At 40.1% G+C, this 15,622-nt stretch overlaps 1 protein-coding gene across 7 annotated transcripts in view; it reads right to left on the bottom strand.

Moving 5' to 3' along the window:
* The window catches only part of SLC35D2 (solute carrier family 35 member D2), a 57,426-nt gene that overhangs the window by 37,306 nt on the left and 4,498 nt on the right, over positions 1 to 15,622 (bottom strand). For all 7 annotated transcript variants that reach the window (XM_061426142.1, XM_061426145.1, XM_061426140.1 and 4 more), the window contains exons 2-3: positions 10,308 to 10,341; positions 8,330 to 8,416 (exon numbers count right to left, since the gene is read on the bottom strand). In XM_061426142.1, coding sequence (XP_061282126.1) covers positions 8,330 to 8,416; positions 10,308 to 10,341 — 121 coding nt within the window. The remainder of the gene's footprint in view (positions 1 to 8,329; positions 8,417 to 10,307; positions 10,342 to 15,622) is intronic.

Consider the following 15,622-nt stretch of genomic DNA (forward strand, 5'->3'; position numbering starts at 1 on the left):
TCACTTCCACTGTATAATTTGTCACTTCCACTGTATAAGGGATTTGATTTGTGAAGGGTGTAAGGAAGTGAAACTAACACATGCCCCTGCCTGAGGCTTGCCACTCCAGGAGATATTTGCAAGAATTAAATGGTCTTTTTACTTTGTTTCCTTACCTCCCCACCATCTCTGATCCATAAAAGAACCTGGCATTCAGGCCTCAACAAGACAGTTATTTTGAGGCCTAGCCTCTCTTCTTAGTCAGCTGGGTCCCCAAATAAAGTCTCTTCCTTGTCTTAAAGCTTCATTTCTTGGATTTATTGGCCTACTGTGTGACACGTAAAGCGAGCTTGGACTCCTTAACACAACCACAATTAGAAAGCATTTATTTTTCAGCACTCAGCCTTCTTTATCGGAGAAGGCAATGGCGCCCCACTCCAGTACTCTTGCCTGGAAAATCCCATGGATGGAGGAGCCTGGTAGGCCGCAGTCCATGGGGTCGTTAAGAGTCGGACACAACTGAGCGACTTCACTTTCACTTTTCACTTTCATGCATTGGAGAAGGAAATGGCAACCCACTCCAGTGTTCTTGCCTGGAGAATCCCAGGGACCGGGGAGCCTGGTGGGCTGCCGTCTATGGGGTCACACAGAGTCGGACACGACTGAAGTGACTTAGCAGCAGCCTTCTTTATCATCCAACTCTCACATCATACGTAACAACCGGAAAAACCATAACCTTGACTACACAGTTTTAATTAACAGTAATCTTTTGAAGTTCCAACTACCTGATCTTTGTTGCAAAAATTTTTACATATGCTGGCTCCTCCCTTACCTCTTTGGCGCACTCTCTCAGAGTTATCTCAGCTGAGAGACTGCCTCCTGGGCTTAAGTCCTCGTTTTGTCTTCACAATAAAACATAATTTTCAACTTTCAGGTTGTGTGTTTTTTTCTGGTCAACAATATTCTGGTTAACAGTGTACAACTGACTCAGTCATATAGCTGGTGATATTACAATTTCAGAGCTTCTTAGGTATTGAAGAGTATCAGTTGCCCCTACTACCATATAGAATTCAAAATAAAGGCAGTACTGACTTCTAGTTTCTGGTAACCATGGGCAAAATTATTTGTGTCAATACCGCTGCTGAGCTCTCTCCCCCGAGTGCGTGCGCTCTTTCTCTCTCTCTCTCCCCAACATGCGTGCACTCTTTCTCTTTCTCTCTCTCTCTCTCTCCAGCGCGCTGGCGTGCTCCTCCACTCTCTTCTCTTCATGTCTTTGGGTTGGCATGCCCTCACGCTTCGAGGATGGATTCTCGTGCTATCTTTTAAATAAAATAGAGCTGTAACACTGATTTGTCTAAGAGCTTTAACATGGTTTGTCTAAGACCCGAGAGCTGTGACGTGCTGAGGGCTTTAATGTCCATCACTCCGAACCTTTGTTGTGACGAGACAGAACCGAGGAGCATACACTCGCCTAACATCTATGGTGCCGTGACTCGAGGAAGAGGCCAAGCACAGCAGGAGCCCAATTCAGCAAAACCTCCCATGGTTGAAGCAGAAAGCGAAGAAAACCCAGCGCAAGGGAAGTGCCAAGAGGCCCATCATGCTGGAGACCAGGACAGCGAAAAACGAACTCAGCAGAAAGCTCACGCAGCTCAGCCTCAGATTCCAGAAGACCTCCAGTTAAGGACTGAAGAGGCCCACTCCAGCCAGCCTGCCTGTCACAGATAACCATCATGGGGCTGGAGCCAAGGGTGCAACTGGATGTGGCAGGTCAACAAGCTACAACATGCAGTGCCAGTTCAACAAAGATACAAAACTACAGCCGACCATGGAAAATACCGCTCACTCTTAGATGGACACCACTATGAAGACTCTGAGGCCTGAGACTAGCAAGAGGGGGAGGCCCAATACCCCTCGCTGTCCCAATTCAGCAGGAAGTAGCCAGAAAGACCTCGATGCCCCTATTCTCAAAGAACTGGACTTCTCATCTCTTCAGGGGGGAATGTTAGGTAGTTAGAATAGGAAACAGGAGTCCAAAATGGCGGTGGCTAAAAGATGAGGAAGGGAAAAGCCTGCAAAAATAGAATAAAGGAAGGTCAAAGGAAGGTCCTAGGACCAGAGTGAAGACCTCAGGTAGAACAAACAACACTCCTGGCTAGCCCAATTTGCATAGGGCAGGCCCGGGGGTGGGGTGGGGAGGAAAAAACATACAAAAGGAGGAGCCAAAGCGAGGTCTCTCTCTCTCTCCCCCGCGCGCTGGCGCGCTCCTCCAACTCTTCTCTTCATGTCTTTGGGTTGGCATGCCCTCACGCTTCAAGGAGAGATTCTTCTGCTATCTTCTAAATAAAATAGAGCTGTACCACTGGGGGAAAAAAAAAATACCGCTGCTGAAAACAATTAAAAATGCTAGGTAAAATAATTTAAAACCTTCATAAGGCATGAAAGGGCTAGGAAGATAGTGAGGAACTCCTAGGTCAAAAATAAAGGGAGAACAGAAACCCAGAGAGAAACAATGGAAGCCAGAGATAGCAGAATTACATCTCTGAAGCTCTGCGAAAGCAGAATTCAAACAAGAATATATTTCAAAAACAAAGGAATTTTTTTTTCCCTTTTTCAGACAAAAATGAAGAGAATTGAAGCAGACCATCAGAAAATTCTAAACAAGGTAGTTTCAGTCAGGAGGAAAACGGCAAGTGTGAGATCCACAAAGGAAAGGAAAACAAAGGAAGCAGTAAATATAAATGGACATTTTCTTAAAAGAAAATTAAAATGTATTACGAGATTTAGAGTGTTAAATCACTTAGTGGCAAGAGCATATAAGTTCAGAGGAAAGGGAAATGGAGTGAAAGTCCTTGCGTTGTTGACGGGAGAATACATTCACCATTATAATCTGGTGAGTTAGGCATGCCTGTTTTGGATTCCAGGGAAACACTAAACGAACTGAAACAAGAGTTCCACCTCGTACAATTAAACACTTTAATGCACCAGGAAGGTTTAACTAACTTAAAATTTTAGGCACCTATGGGAATTCCCCTGGCAGTCCACTGGTCAGAGCTCTGTGCTTCCACTGCAGGGGGCATGGGTTCGATCCCTGATCAGGGAACTAAGATTCCCACATGCTGTGTAGTGGGACAAAAAAAAAAAAAAAGACCAAGGCACCTAATCATACAGTCTCAAAATACAGAAAACAAAACAAAAAAACCTAACAAATACCAAGAGAAATAGACAAATCCATAATCAGAGATAATGGCTGTAACAGTATCTCCATTCTCACATACTCTTAAAATGTGACTTTGATACTCCCTTCCATCCAGAGGTGGGCTTCCCTTGTGGCTCAGCTGGTAAAGAAACTGCCTGCAATGTGGGAGACTTGGGTTCGATCCCTGGGTTGGGAAGATCCCCTGGAGAAGGGAAAGGCTACCCACTCCAGTATTCTGGCCTGGAGAATTCCACGGACTGTATAGTCCATGGAGCCACCAGGAGTCAAACACGGCTGAGCCACTTTCACTTTCACTTTCCATCCAGAGGTAGGGTCTATGTCCTAACAGCAAAAGGTAACTAGAACACAGATAAAAGGCATCTCAAATAAACCTCCAGCAAACAACATACTTAATGGCGAAATAGTAAAAGCTTTCCCTTTGAGATCAGACAAAAATGCCCAGTATTTACATTTCTAACACTGAATTGTAGGTCCTATGCTATACAGGAAAGCAAGTAAAAGAAATGAAAGAACGTTGCAGAAACAAAAACTATATACAAAAGAAAGATGAACACGTGTACCTGAGAAATGGGCTATTTCATGCTATGTCACTAAACAAAGGTCATCAGCTATTGCAGCCGCCACCTGCGCAGCCACAGCCTATGGTGAGCTGGTGAGGCCTAAGGGAACTCAGGAAGGAAAGAAAACCTGCCATATAGGAGCCATCAGACTGCAGTTGCTCCCAGATGAGACTTAAGGAAATTTAGGATATGAAAACAGGATACTGGCCCAGATAGCTGAGGTGCATATCAAAGGAATGCTTTCCAAGCCCAGATTTGGCATCTTCTTGTAAACAGAAAACTGCTATATACCTTAAGTTAACATATTTGGTTTTCTTTAATTAACAGTAATTGTTTGAAGTTCAGACTACCTTCACTTTTTTGCAAAACTCCTATATGTCCTAGCTCCCTGCCTCAACTCCTCAGAGTAGTTCTCTCACGATTACTTGAGATGCTGCCTCCTAGGCTTGAAGTCCTAAAAATTCCTGCTGAATAAACTACAATTCAGAAATTTAAGGTTTGTGAACAATATTAAGTCAACATACCTCTAACTTTCCAAATAATCTTTTTTTGCCCATGCCTTGCAGCATGCAGGATCTTAGTTCCCTGACCAAGGATCAAACCTGTGCCATCTGCAATGGAACTGCAGAGTCCTAACACTGGACACCAGGAAATTTCCCTGTTTAAATGATATATGCAACAACAACAACAAAATCTACTTCTAACAAAAAATATTAGAACTCTATGGCAACCTACTCCAGTATTCTTGCCTGGAGAATTCCATGGACAGAGGAGCCTGGAGGGCTACAGTTCATGGTGTTGCAAAGTCAGACACGACTGAGCAACTAACACACGCACATATAAAGAGAAAATTATAAAACTTTACTGAGGGCAATTTAAAAGGGAGTATGTGTTTTCCTGGTGGCTCAGATGGTAAAGAATCTGCCTGCAATGCGGGAAACTTAGGTTTGATCCCTGGATCAGGAAGATCCCCTAAAGAAGGGAATGGCAACCCAGTCCAGTATTCTTGCCTGGAGAATTCCATGGACAGAGGAGCCTGGCGGGCTTCAATCTGTGTGGTCACAAAGAGATGGACAAAACTGAGTGACCAACACTTTCACTTTTATGTAACCATGTACACAGATTGTAAGATTCAACACTTTAAAGATGTCAATTCACTCCAAATTGCTTTAGAGCCTCAATGCAATCCCAATCAAAATCCAAAAAGCTTATTTTTCCTGAAACTTGACAATGTGCTTCTAATATTCATCTAAAAATGTGAAGAACCAAGAATTCGGGAGGTAAAGACTTGCTCTATCAGACAGCGAGACTTTGCATAGTGAAAGATTCTTTTCCATGAGAAAGAAATACAAGATAAATACATAATCAATAAAATAAAAAGACATGCCACAGAAGGGAAAAAATATATTTGTAATGCTATAATAACTAACAAGAGGACTATCATTAATATATTTTTAATGTATTTTTTAAACTCCAACACAGATCAGTAAGAAAAAGACATAAACCCAACAGAAAAATGGGCACAAGTCTTAACAAGTACTTCACAGAAGAGGATATCCAAATGGGCACTAAAAAACGAAAAGGCACTCAACCTCTTTAATAACCAGGGAAATGCAAATAAAAGCCAAGAAGATGTCATTACACACCCAGCATTGGCAAGAATGAGGAGCAATAGGGACTTTCATATACTTTTGTCAGGAATGTGAATTGGTACAACCACTTGGGAGAATAGTTTGCCGTTATCTTTTCTACTTCACAATACGTTCACTCTAGGAGTCAGCAGCAGAGAAGGCAATGGCAACCCACTCCAGTGTTCTTGCCTGGAGAATCCCAGGGACGGAGAAGCCTGGTGGGCTGCTGTCTATGGGGTCGCACAGAGTTGCTCAGTTAGTTGCTCCAAAAACGACTTAGCAGCAGCAGCAAGAGTCAGCAGTTCCACTTCGTCATAAGCCTCCCAAAGAAATGACATGCACATGTGCTGTTTTGGACTGAACTGTGTCTGCTCTAAACTCACATCTTGAAGCCCTAGACCCCAGGTGACTGCAGGTAAGATAGAGCCTTGGAAGGAGGTAATTGAGGTTAAGTGAGCTAGTAAGTGTGGGGTCCTAATCCAATAAGACCTGTGTCCTTATAAGAAGAGGAAGACACACCAGGAGTGCATAGGCACCACATAAAGGCCACATGAGGTCACAGTGAGAAGGCAGCTGTCTATATGCCAAGGAGAGAGAACTCTCACCAGAAACCAACCCTATCAGCACCTTCATCTTGGACTTCCTGTCTCCAGAAGTGTGAGAAAATAAATTCCTTTTTTTTAAGCCACTTAGTCTATGGTATTTTGTTATGGGAGCCTTATCTGACTAATACATCTGCATCAAGATCCAACTCTCAGTACATTCAGAACAGTACCTTTTATTTTTCTAGTGCCCAAACCAGAAACACCTCCAATTACCATAAACAGTAAAACAGATAAATTATATTTATACAGTGAATATAAAAGAATACAGCTACACACAACAGTGTAGATGAATCTTACCATCATAATAAAGTGAAAGCAGAATACAAAAAAAATATAGTTTAATTCCCTTTATATAACCTCCAAAAACAGGCAAAACTAAATTCAAGTATACATACAAACTTAGAAAACTTACAAAGAACTCAAGAAAATCATTACGACAAAAGTCAGAATCAGATCAGATCAGATCAGTCACTCAGTCGTGTCCGACTCTTTGTGACCCCATGAATCACAGCACGCCAGGCCTCCCTGTCCATCACCAACTCCCAGAGTTCACTCAGACTCACGTCCATCGAGTCAGTGATGCCATCCAGCCATCTCATCCTCTGTCGTCCCCTTCTCCTCCTGCCCCCAATCCCTCCCAGCATCAGGGTCTTTTCCAATGAATCAACTCTTCACATGAGGTGGCCAAAGTACTGGAGTTTCAGCTTTAGCATCATTCCTTCCAAAGAAATCCCAGGGATGATCTCCTTCAGAACGGACTGGTTGGATCTCCTTGCAGTCCAAGGGACTCTCAAGAGACTTCTCCAACACTACAGTTCAAAAGCATCAATTCTTCAGTGCTCAGCCTTCTTCACAGTCCAACTCTCACATCCATACATGACCACAGGAAAAACCATAGCCTTGACTAGATGAACCTAACAGGTAAGGATTCTGTGACCCCCATCTGATGACCTAGGTAAGGATTGCTGCTGCTGCTAAGTCGCTTCAGTCGTGTCCGACTCTGTGTGACCCCATAGACGGCAGCCTACCAGGCTCCCCCATCCCTGGGACTCTCCAGGCAAGAACACTGGAGTGGGTTGCCATTTCCTTCTCCAATGCATGAAAGTGAAAAGTGAAAGTGAAGTCGCTCAGTCGTGTCCGACTCCTAGCGACCCCATGGACTGCAACCTACCAGTTCCCTCCGTCCATGGGATTTTCCAGGCAAGAGTACTGGAGTGGGTTGCCATTGCCTTCTCTGAGGTAAGGATTACAATGTAATTATTCATTCAACTACACATTCATGGATGATGTCTTTTTACCCTATGTCTAGATATTTCACAGTTGTTTAAAGTATTTAAAACTATATCATAAACTAAGTGTAGGCAAGCCCAACAATATTCTGATTTTTCTTATGATGACTGGGTTAATACCTTTCCTACACTTCAGTGGTTTGTTTTTCTCTGTTTGTGGATGTCCCTGATTATTGATGCTGTAAGTATGTTTAGTCAGCCTGATGAATAATCCAGAGCTAGATGCCAATGTTTTTCCAGGCCTTAGAGACATGGAGTGAACAATCCATGTGAGCTCTTTACTTTCAAGGAACTGCAATCTGATTTAACCTCCCTAAATCCAAAAATGTCACCATGATCCATTTAATACCACCAGTCACAGGGGATTGTTCTAGGAATTAAATGTCTGGCCTCATGCCTGGCACCTAGCAACTGTTCAATAAAATTAGTTCCATTCCACATACCCAGGAAGAAGTGGCAGGTCTCGTGTTTGTAGTTCTACCATGGGGGGAAAAAAACAAACTATGTATATCAAATTGTATTTACTGTTTATTCCACTCACAGGTTTTATCTACCCAAGCTAAAAATGAAAATTTAAAGCAGAGATCAGCAAACTGGGAAGGCCCAAGAGATAAATCTAATTCATCTTCTATTTATGCAAATAAAGTTTTATTAGAACACAACTACATCGATTCATTTTTACACACATCATCTACAACTGCTTTCAAAGAACAGAGCTGAATAGCTGCAAGAGAGATAGTCTGGCCCACAGAGTCTAATTATTTGCTATCTGGTCCTTTACCAAACAAGCTTGACAATTTCTGTTAGAGAGTTTTGCTATTTCAGAAGACACATAGTATTTACTTAATATCCACGGCTAAGCACACACTTTTACTACCATGTTACATTAATGGACCACTGAATGATACGAAATCTTTATTAAGAAGTTTCTAACCAGCAGGAAGCACAAGGTATATGGAAATGGACCTGTACTCTAAGATCAATTTGTAATTTTATATCATTTTCACATCTTCCAACATAGCTATATGTACTTTCCATCACATACCTTTGTAGGAATTTTCTTGTCAAAATCAGGAAAGTGAATTATTTTATTTAGCTTGGACACGTATAGTATCATTATGGTAACTGCCATCTAAAGAAAATGGAAGAGAAAAATTTCAGCAAAATATCTAGAAAGACTATTTGAGGTACAAATACATCAGAAGAAGAAAATAGATTCACCAAAAATATATGTATCGGAAAAATCTATTTTCTAGGTTCCAAAAAAATTATTATTCCTTAAAGTATTAACTTTTTTTGTCACTGCATAGATTGCATTAGAACTATAGGCAAAAAGTATAACATTAAATAGACTCACACATATACATGTGATCTCAAGCGGTTCAAGGAACAAGAATAGAGGGAAAAAACAATGGTGTGCCCCAAACAGACCAGTATGACCACAGTCAGTGAGGCTGCTTATTGATCCTGAACCATACCTACCTCCCATGTACTAAGCATATGGTCACCTTCCCCCATAAAGTAAGTGTTGGGATGAAAGGAGGGGCAGAAGGGAGGCAAATTCCACACATAAACATATTTTGTAAAGTACACAATTTCTATAACACAGAAGACATTTTCTCTCCACCTAGCCAGTGTTACCAAAAATACCTCATTCAAATGCTCTTCAGCTGGGTTCCACCAGGTATATCAGGAATACTCCAGATTATTATTATGAAATAAATAGTTTTAATATCATCTTTCTATGAAAATTTTAGAATTTATTCACTTTTCTCCATATTAGGATGCAAAAACATAAGGACTCCTTCAACATGATTATTGTCCTAAACCTCAAGCCTGAGTGTACAGACACTTATGATAGATTTATACAACTCGGGCCATTCTGAATAATAATTGTAGTTTGTATTTATGACTTACCTTATAATTCTTAACAGAAATATACCAACACGATGTAAACTATTCTGCAACTCAAATTTTTAAAGTTTGGTCTACTGGCTTCTTCCCTTACAAACTGCAAATCAGAAAGGTTTTTTCCTTAATTGAGTACAAGACAGTGAATTAATTTGCCTTGGGCGTTACATAGGGCATATTACCACATACTATTGATCTTTTAAAGTACTTCTTTAAACATATTTTCACACTGAACCATAAAGATATATTTTTATTACCTTAAGGAAACACTGTTTCCTTGTTATTTTTTCACCCTAAAATGATGTGCAAAGAGTATCTTGTTAGCAAAATGTTTAACTAGAATAATGTTTATTTGTATAAATTCCAGATTCACAATTTGAAATTTAGTTAACAGACATAATCTTTATATTTTTTCTCCCTGTAAACTAAAGATCAACAACAACAACAAAAAAACCCCTTCAGTACCTGTTAACATGGTCTACTAGAAATTACTAGCATATGACCCCCAAAACAAAATGTAAGCAAGTCACAAAACAATATTAATGGAAAATTTCAGAAACAGCCAAATGTGGGTAAGTTTGAAAGTTTATCCAAGCTTAACCTTACACTTGAGAACAAACATCACGAAGTTCAGGAAGGAAACTGCAAACCTGTTTAGTTTGGCCCATAGAGAGTTTAATGAAAAAATATGAATCTGTTGCCACCATTTACAAATTGGGAGGTTTGCTGTGAAAATAAAATTTCCCTGATTCCTAGTGAGCCTCACCTCATCCCCCCAATCCTTTTCTTAAACAAGCACAGTGACTTCAACTGTGCACACTCATCTGTAACCCAGCAGGACTTAGAGGCTTCCAGTCTGCTGCCCCCTTACTTTAGAGTAATTAAATTCTATTAAAGAAATGAGAATTAGTCGTTTTTCCTACAAATACAACTATTCCTAAATTGTAAAACGAAATAAAACGTATCAATACTTTAAGTCGTTTCACCCAAAGTACCACAGTCCTCTGCCAACTGAACAAATTCATAAACCACAGTCTTCAACAAAAGCACTTACAATTTCATCATATGTACTAACAAATAATTAAGAGGTTAATTTATCTTTTTTCACTTACCTGTCCAACTCCAAGAACAATTGGTGAGGGGAAACTACAAAAAATAGAGAATGACAAATAATTTTAGCAACTGATGAAAAAATTTGAAAACAATATACAACACAGAATGACAGGAGTTATTAAAAGGTTATGTTATTAAAAGCTTATTGAACTTATTAAACGGTTATTAAAAGGTCTTAGGCTATTTTTTCTGTCTTAGTGAAAATATCTAATTTGTTCATTGTTCATTTCTTTTCCATTTTTTAAACTGATCATTGCTAAACTTGGCAAACTTCTATTGCCCCTTGAGGCAGACTGTCATATTAACAAACAACACAGTTGTATATGCAGAAAGCCCAATTAATCTGGGGATAAATGACTAGAATTAATAAATAACTTTAGCAAAGTTACTGGATAGATGAACACGTGAAAAAAAATCACTTTTAAGTCTATATATCATAAAGACACAAAGAACATAATCCTTTTAAAGGTTTTCACTTTCAATAGAATGCAAAAACATCAAATAATACTAACTGGGTATTTTATGGTAATAAAAAATTATTTTTACTTTTTTAATCATGAAATGATATTGTGGTGTTTTTAAAACAAAATAGTCCACCTTATCCTTTAGAAATTCATAATAATCTGGGGGGAGATGTTGGAATTGAGAAGAAGAGTGATATAAATGTAACAAACTTGTCAAAACTGGATGACGGCTACATGGAGATTCATTATACTGGTTTCCTTTCTTCAAAATACTATACCCAGGTACAAATCTAATAAAATGTTTCCAAGAACTACCTCTACATAGAAAACTATAAATCTATACTTAAAAAATGAAAGAAGTTCTAAATAAAGTTCATGGATTAGAATCAATATTGTAGTGAACAATTATCCACAAACTGATCTATAAACTCAAATCTCTCTTTACAAATAAGAACAGGTATTTTGTATTGACCCTGAAACTGAATTTCAAGGCAAAAGCAAACATGATCTAAGATAATCATGAAGAAAAAACATCGGAGGACTGATTCTGCTGGATGCCAGTATTCTCTTTCTTTCTTTTTTTTTTTTTGGCTGCAGCATGCTGGAATCCTAGTTCCCAGACCAGGGATTGAACCCATTCCCTGCAGTGGAATGGCAGAGCCCTAGCCACTGGACCACCAGGGAATTTCCCAGGATTGATTTTAAAGTCACACCAAATGAGAGAGTGTGGTATTTGCACAATGATATTCTAACCAGACAATGCAAGAAAACAGAGATGAGGACAGATACACGCCTACATGGAAACCTGACTCATGACAACGATGACCACACAGAGGAGTAGGGAAAAGACAGTCGGTCTTTTAACAAATGGCACCAGGCAACTGGATACAGAAGCTTACTCCCTACCTAATACCGTACTTAACAAGGCAGCACATCACCTCGCCAGGCTCACTCACTGTCCAGCCCTTCACTGGCTCCCAGTCATTCTGTCCAGCTATTAAAAAGAGGGAATATCACTCAAAAAACCACCACCACCAACACCACCTCATCTCCTAAACTGCATGTCACAGGGAAACATGCCTGTTTCAGATAGGGTGAGAAGAGAATAAGGGACTAACTTACCTTGTCAGGGAAAACAGAATGAACAGCGCCACCATGAGAATAAAATGAACTCTAATGGATGCCGGATGTGTCACCCAGACATCTGCTTCTGGACTGAAGCCCTCATTCCCCAGTTTCCCAAGAGCATCCTCAGAAGGAGAAAGTGCCTTGCCAACAGCCCCCAACTCCCTGAGACCAGCCTGTGTTCCAAGCCTGCATGTCTGTGCAGAGGTATAAAGGCCAAGGGCCCTCGACCCAACTCAAGACAACTCTGTTGAGCCCTTCCAGCTCCAGAGACCCTGGGATAAGGCTCTGTTGTGATGAAGCATAGCCCAGCTTCTCTCTCTTCTTAATCCTGCTTCCCTCACTCTCCCACAGGAGTGGGTCCCAAGAGCACTGCCCAGTATACTTTCCTCGCATCTGAGAGTCTCCTTGCCTAGGAATACAACCTGCAACAGCAAGCAAAACAATAAGATTACAACATAAACAAATAGTAAAACAACAACAAAAGGCTTATGGAAGGAAGACGAAGAGCTCAGCCTAGAAGAGAATGTAACACAAGAAGCGAAGGCACCTTTTTAACTGTTTCCAGCTACAGAACACCTTAATAAGAAGATATCAACAAAATCAACAGCTCAAAATTGAGATAACAAAGCAAACAAGTGAGATGAAAAGGGAAGCACAGATCTTAAGGAAACCAACTGAGGAAGAAAACATAACTGCTGTATGAGTAATTTAGAAACAACGGAAGTCAACGACTGCTGCTGAAACATGAATTACCAAGACGAGGCAATCACAGTGAATGAACAGGAAAAAGATACATTCTCAAAGGTAAACAGATTTCGAAGACAGATACCACCAGAAACGGCTAATTTCTGTGCTGTTTTCTCTCAATAGAGAAAATAATTCGAAGATAAAAAAGGCAAATTTGTTTCCTTGACATGAGGAAAATAAGCAAACTCTCCAGATCTAAAAGCACATTTGTTGCAGAAAAAGTTGTTAAGAATATTCAACACGATTAATACAGCAGCCATGAACTCTCCATAAAAACCCTGCAATGGAATCCACCACTTAGGAGTCAAACCAAAACACTGGACTCTGGAATGGAGACACCGCGATAAAAGACTGCTGACTACTGCATTCATTTAACATAGACCAGATTCAAACACCTGTGGGATTATACTTACACAACAGGATGCTACCCTATAAAAGAAGACATGGAGGGGAGGGGAGATAGGAAGAAGTACACAGGTGTCATGCTTCATAGCAGAGAGGCCATACATACAGTCAGAAACTGAAGAAACATATTTGAAAGTCAACAATTCTTTTCATTGAACTCTAATTTCTCTTCTCTCCATTCAATTCAGTTAAAACTAAATTTCATACATACATGCAACTTGCAGCCCTCACCTTAAGCCTACAAACGCAGCCAGAATGACTAATGGTGTTACAACCCCTCATATGATGCAAGCTGAAATTTACAGGGTCCATTATTAGTATTAAGCAAAAAAATGTTTAATGTGGATGTAATCAAGCCTTTACATCTAACTTTCAGTTAAAAAAAAAAAAGAAAGTAGGTTAAGTGAGACTTCGAAAAATAAATCAAATAATCCATAATAGGGGACACTTTATAACACACCTGGGTCAGGCATTTCAAAGTCAATATCAAGGGGAAGTGGAGAAGGAAATGGCAACCCACTCCAGTATTCTTGCCTGGGAAATCCATGGACAGAGGGGCCTGAAGGGCTGCAGTCCCTGGGGTCACAAAGAGTTGAACACAGCTTAGCGACTAAACAACAGCAATAATCAGGGGGAAGAGGTGGATGGGGAACTTTTCTAGATTAAAATATACTAAAAAGACGTATCTGTATACATTGCATGAAGTTCAATTTGTTCTTGATTCAAATGTTTAAAACAATCATAAAAACAACTTGGAGACAATTGGGATGACTATAGATTTGGTATTAGATTATTTTAGGAGATTACCATTTAGTTTGCTAAGAGCAAAAATGATACTAATGTCAGAGAATATCCATATTTCAGGAGAGGTATGTTGAAATAGGGCATCCCAGGTAGCACAGTGGTAAAGAATCCATCTGCCAATGCAGGAGACACAGGAGATGTGGTTTCCATCCCTGGGTCAGGAAGATCCTCTGGAGAAGGAAATGGTAACCCACTCCAGTATTCTTGCCTGTGAGATCCCATGGACAGAGGAGCCTGGCAGGTTACAGTCCATGGGGTAGCAAAGAGTCAGACACGACTGAACAAGCACACACATGCATGTTGAAATATCTGAGAGTGCAGTTCATGATGTATGAATGATGTATTCAATGGTTCATGCAACCCCATGGACTGCAGCACACCAGGCTTCTCTTCCTCCAAAATCTCTCACAGTTTGTTCAAATTCATGTCCATTGAGTCGGTGATGCTATCTAACCATCTCATCCTCTGCTGCCCTCTTCTCCTTTTGCCTTCTATCCTTCCCAGCATCAGGGTCTTTTCCAATGAGTCATCTCTTTGCATCATGTAGCCAAAGTATTGGAGCTTCAGCTTCAGCAAGAGTCCGTCCAGGGAATATTCAGGATTGATTTTCTTTAGGATTGACTGTTTTGATGTCCTTGCAGTCCAAGAGACTCTCAAGAGTTTCCTCCAGTACTCCAATTCAATAGCATCAATTCTTCAGCACTCAAATATAGCAAAATGTTAATTACTTAATTTTGGTGGTGTATGTACAAATGTTCAGTGTACTTTGCTTTCTACTTTCCTGTGTGCTTGAAACTTTTCATAATAAAAAGTGGTAGAGGGACTTAAGTGTTAATTGCTCAGTCATGTCGAATTCTTTGCAACCCCATGCCTCTCTCCATGGGATTCTCCAGGGAAGAATACTGGAGTGGGTATCTATTCCATTCTCCAGGGGCTCTTCCTGACCCAGGGATTGATCCTAAGTCTCCTGCACTGCAGGTAGATCCTCTACCATTTGAACCACCAGGAAAGCTCAGAGGGACTTTGGTGATCCTCAAACAATTGAATAATTAAATGAAAGCTCCCACTCATTTCCCACTCGTTTTTGAATTAAAGAAAGTAATTTATAAAGAAATGAGCAAATAAGTAGCTATATCTATAAATATACTTTATATAAAAAGTAATTCAAACTATCTTTCTCCAATCCATCCATCTATCTAAAAGATGTCTGAAGTTATTGCCTAATGTCAACTATAGTAATTTAAAAAATTTTACCCTAATATTTTTCTCTTGTTTGAATTCTTTATAATGATCACACAGAATGCCTTTTCTTTAAAAAAATTTAAAATATTGATTCTAGATAGTGGGAATATGAACAATTATTATTATCATCTTCTTTGTACATTTGTGTATTTAAATAACACCCAATTTTTAAACTGAATTATTTTTGGAGTGAATGCAAGGAAGTGAAGATACTATGTGTACACAACCTCTTAAAGTCTGACTCTGAAAGGATCAGAGAAACGAGCACTCACGTGGATCAAGGGATGGTTATTTTTGCTTGAGAAACCTAAACTTGTTTTAAGCTGACAGAGAGAGGTGGCTGATGAAGAATAGAGGAGGATAATGAAAGGAGCAGGGAGGAGGGGACATCCAGAAATGGGGAGCTGGGCCCTCCACAGGAATAAAGCACTCCCTCCATCCCAGCAGAAAGGGGACCTCATCTGACAGTTTCTATTTTCCTCAATGAAGTATCAGAGGAGAGTGGAGGATGGGGGTGTGGAAGG

The sequence above is a fragment of the Bos javanicus genome, chromosome 8 (genome assembly GCF_032452875.1).
Source record: "Bos javanicus breed banteng chromosome 8, ARS-OSU_banteng_1.0, whole genome shotgun sequence".
Lineage (NCBI taxonomy): Eukaryota > Metazoa > Chordata > Mammalia > Artiodactyla > Bovidae > Bos > Bos javanicus.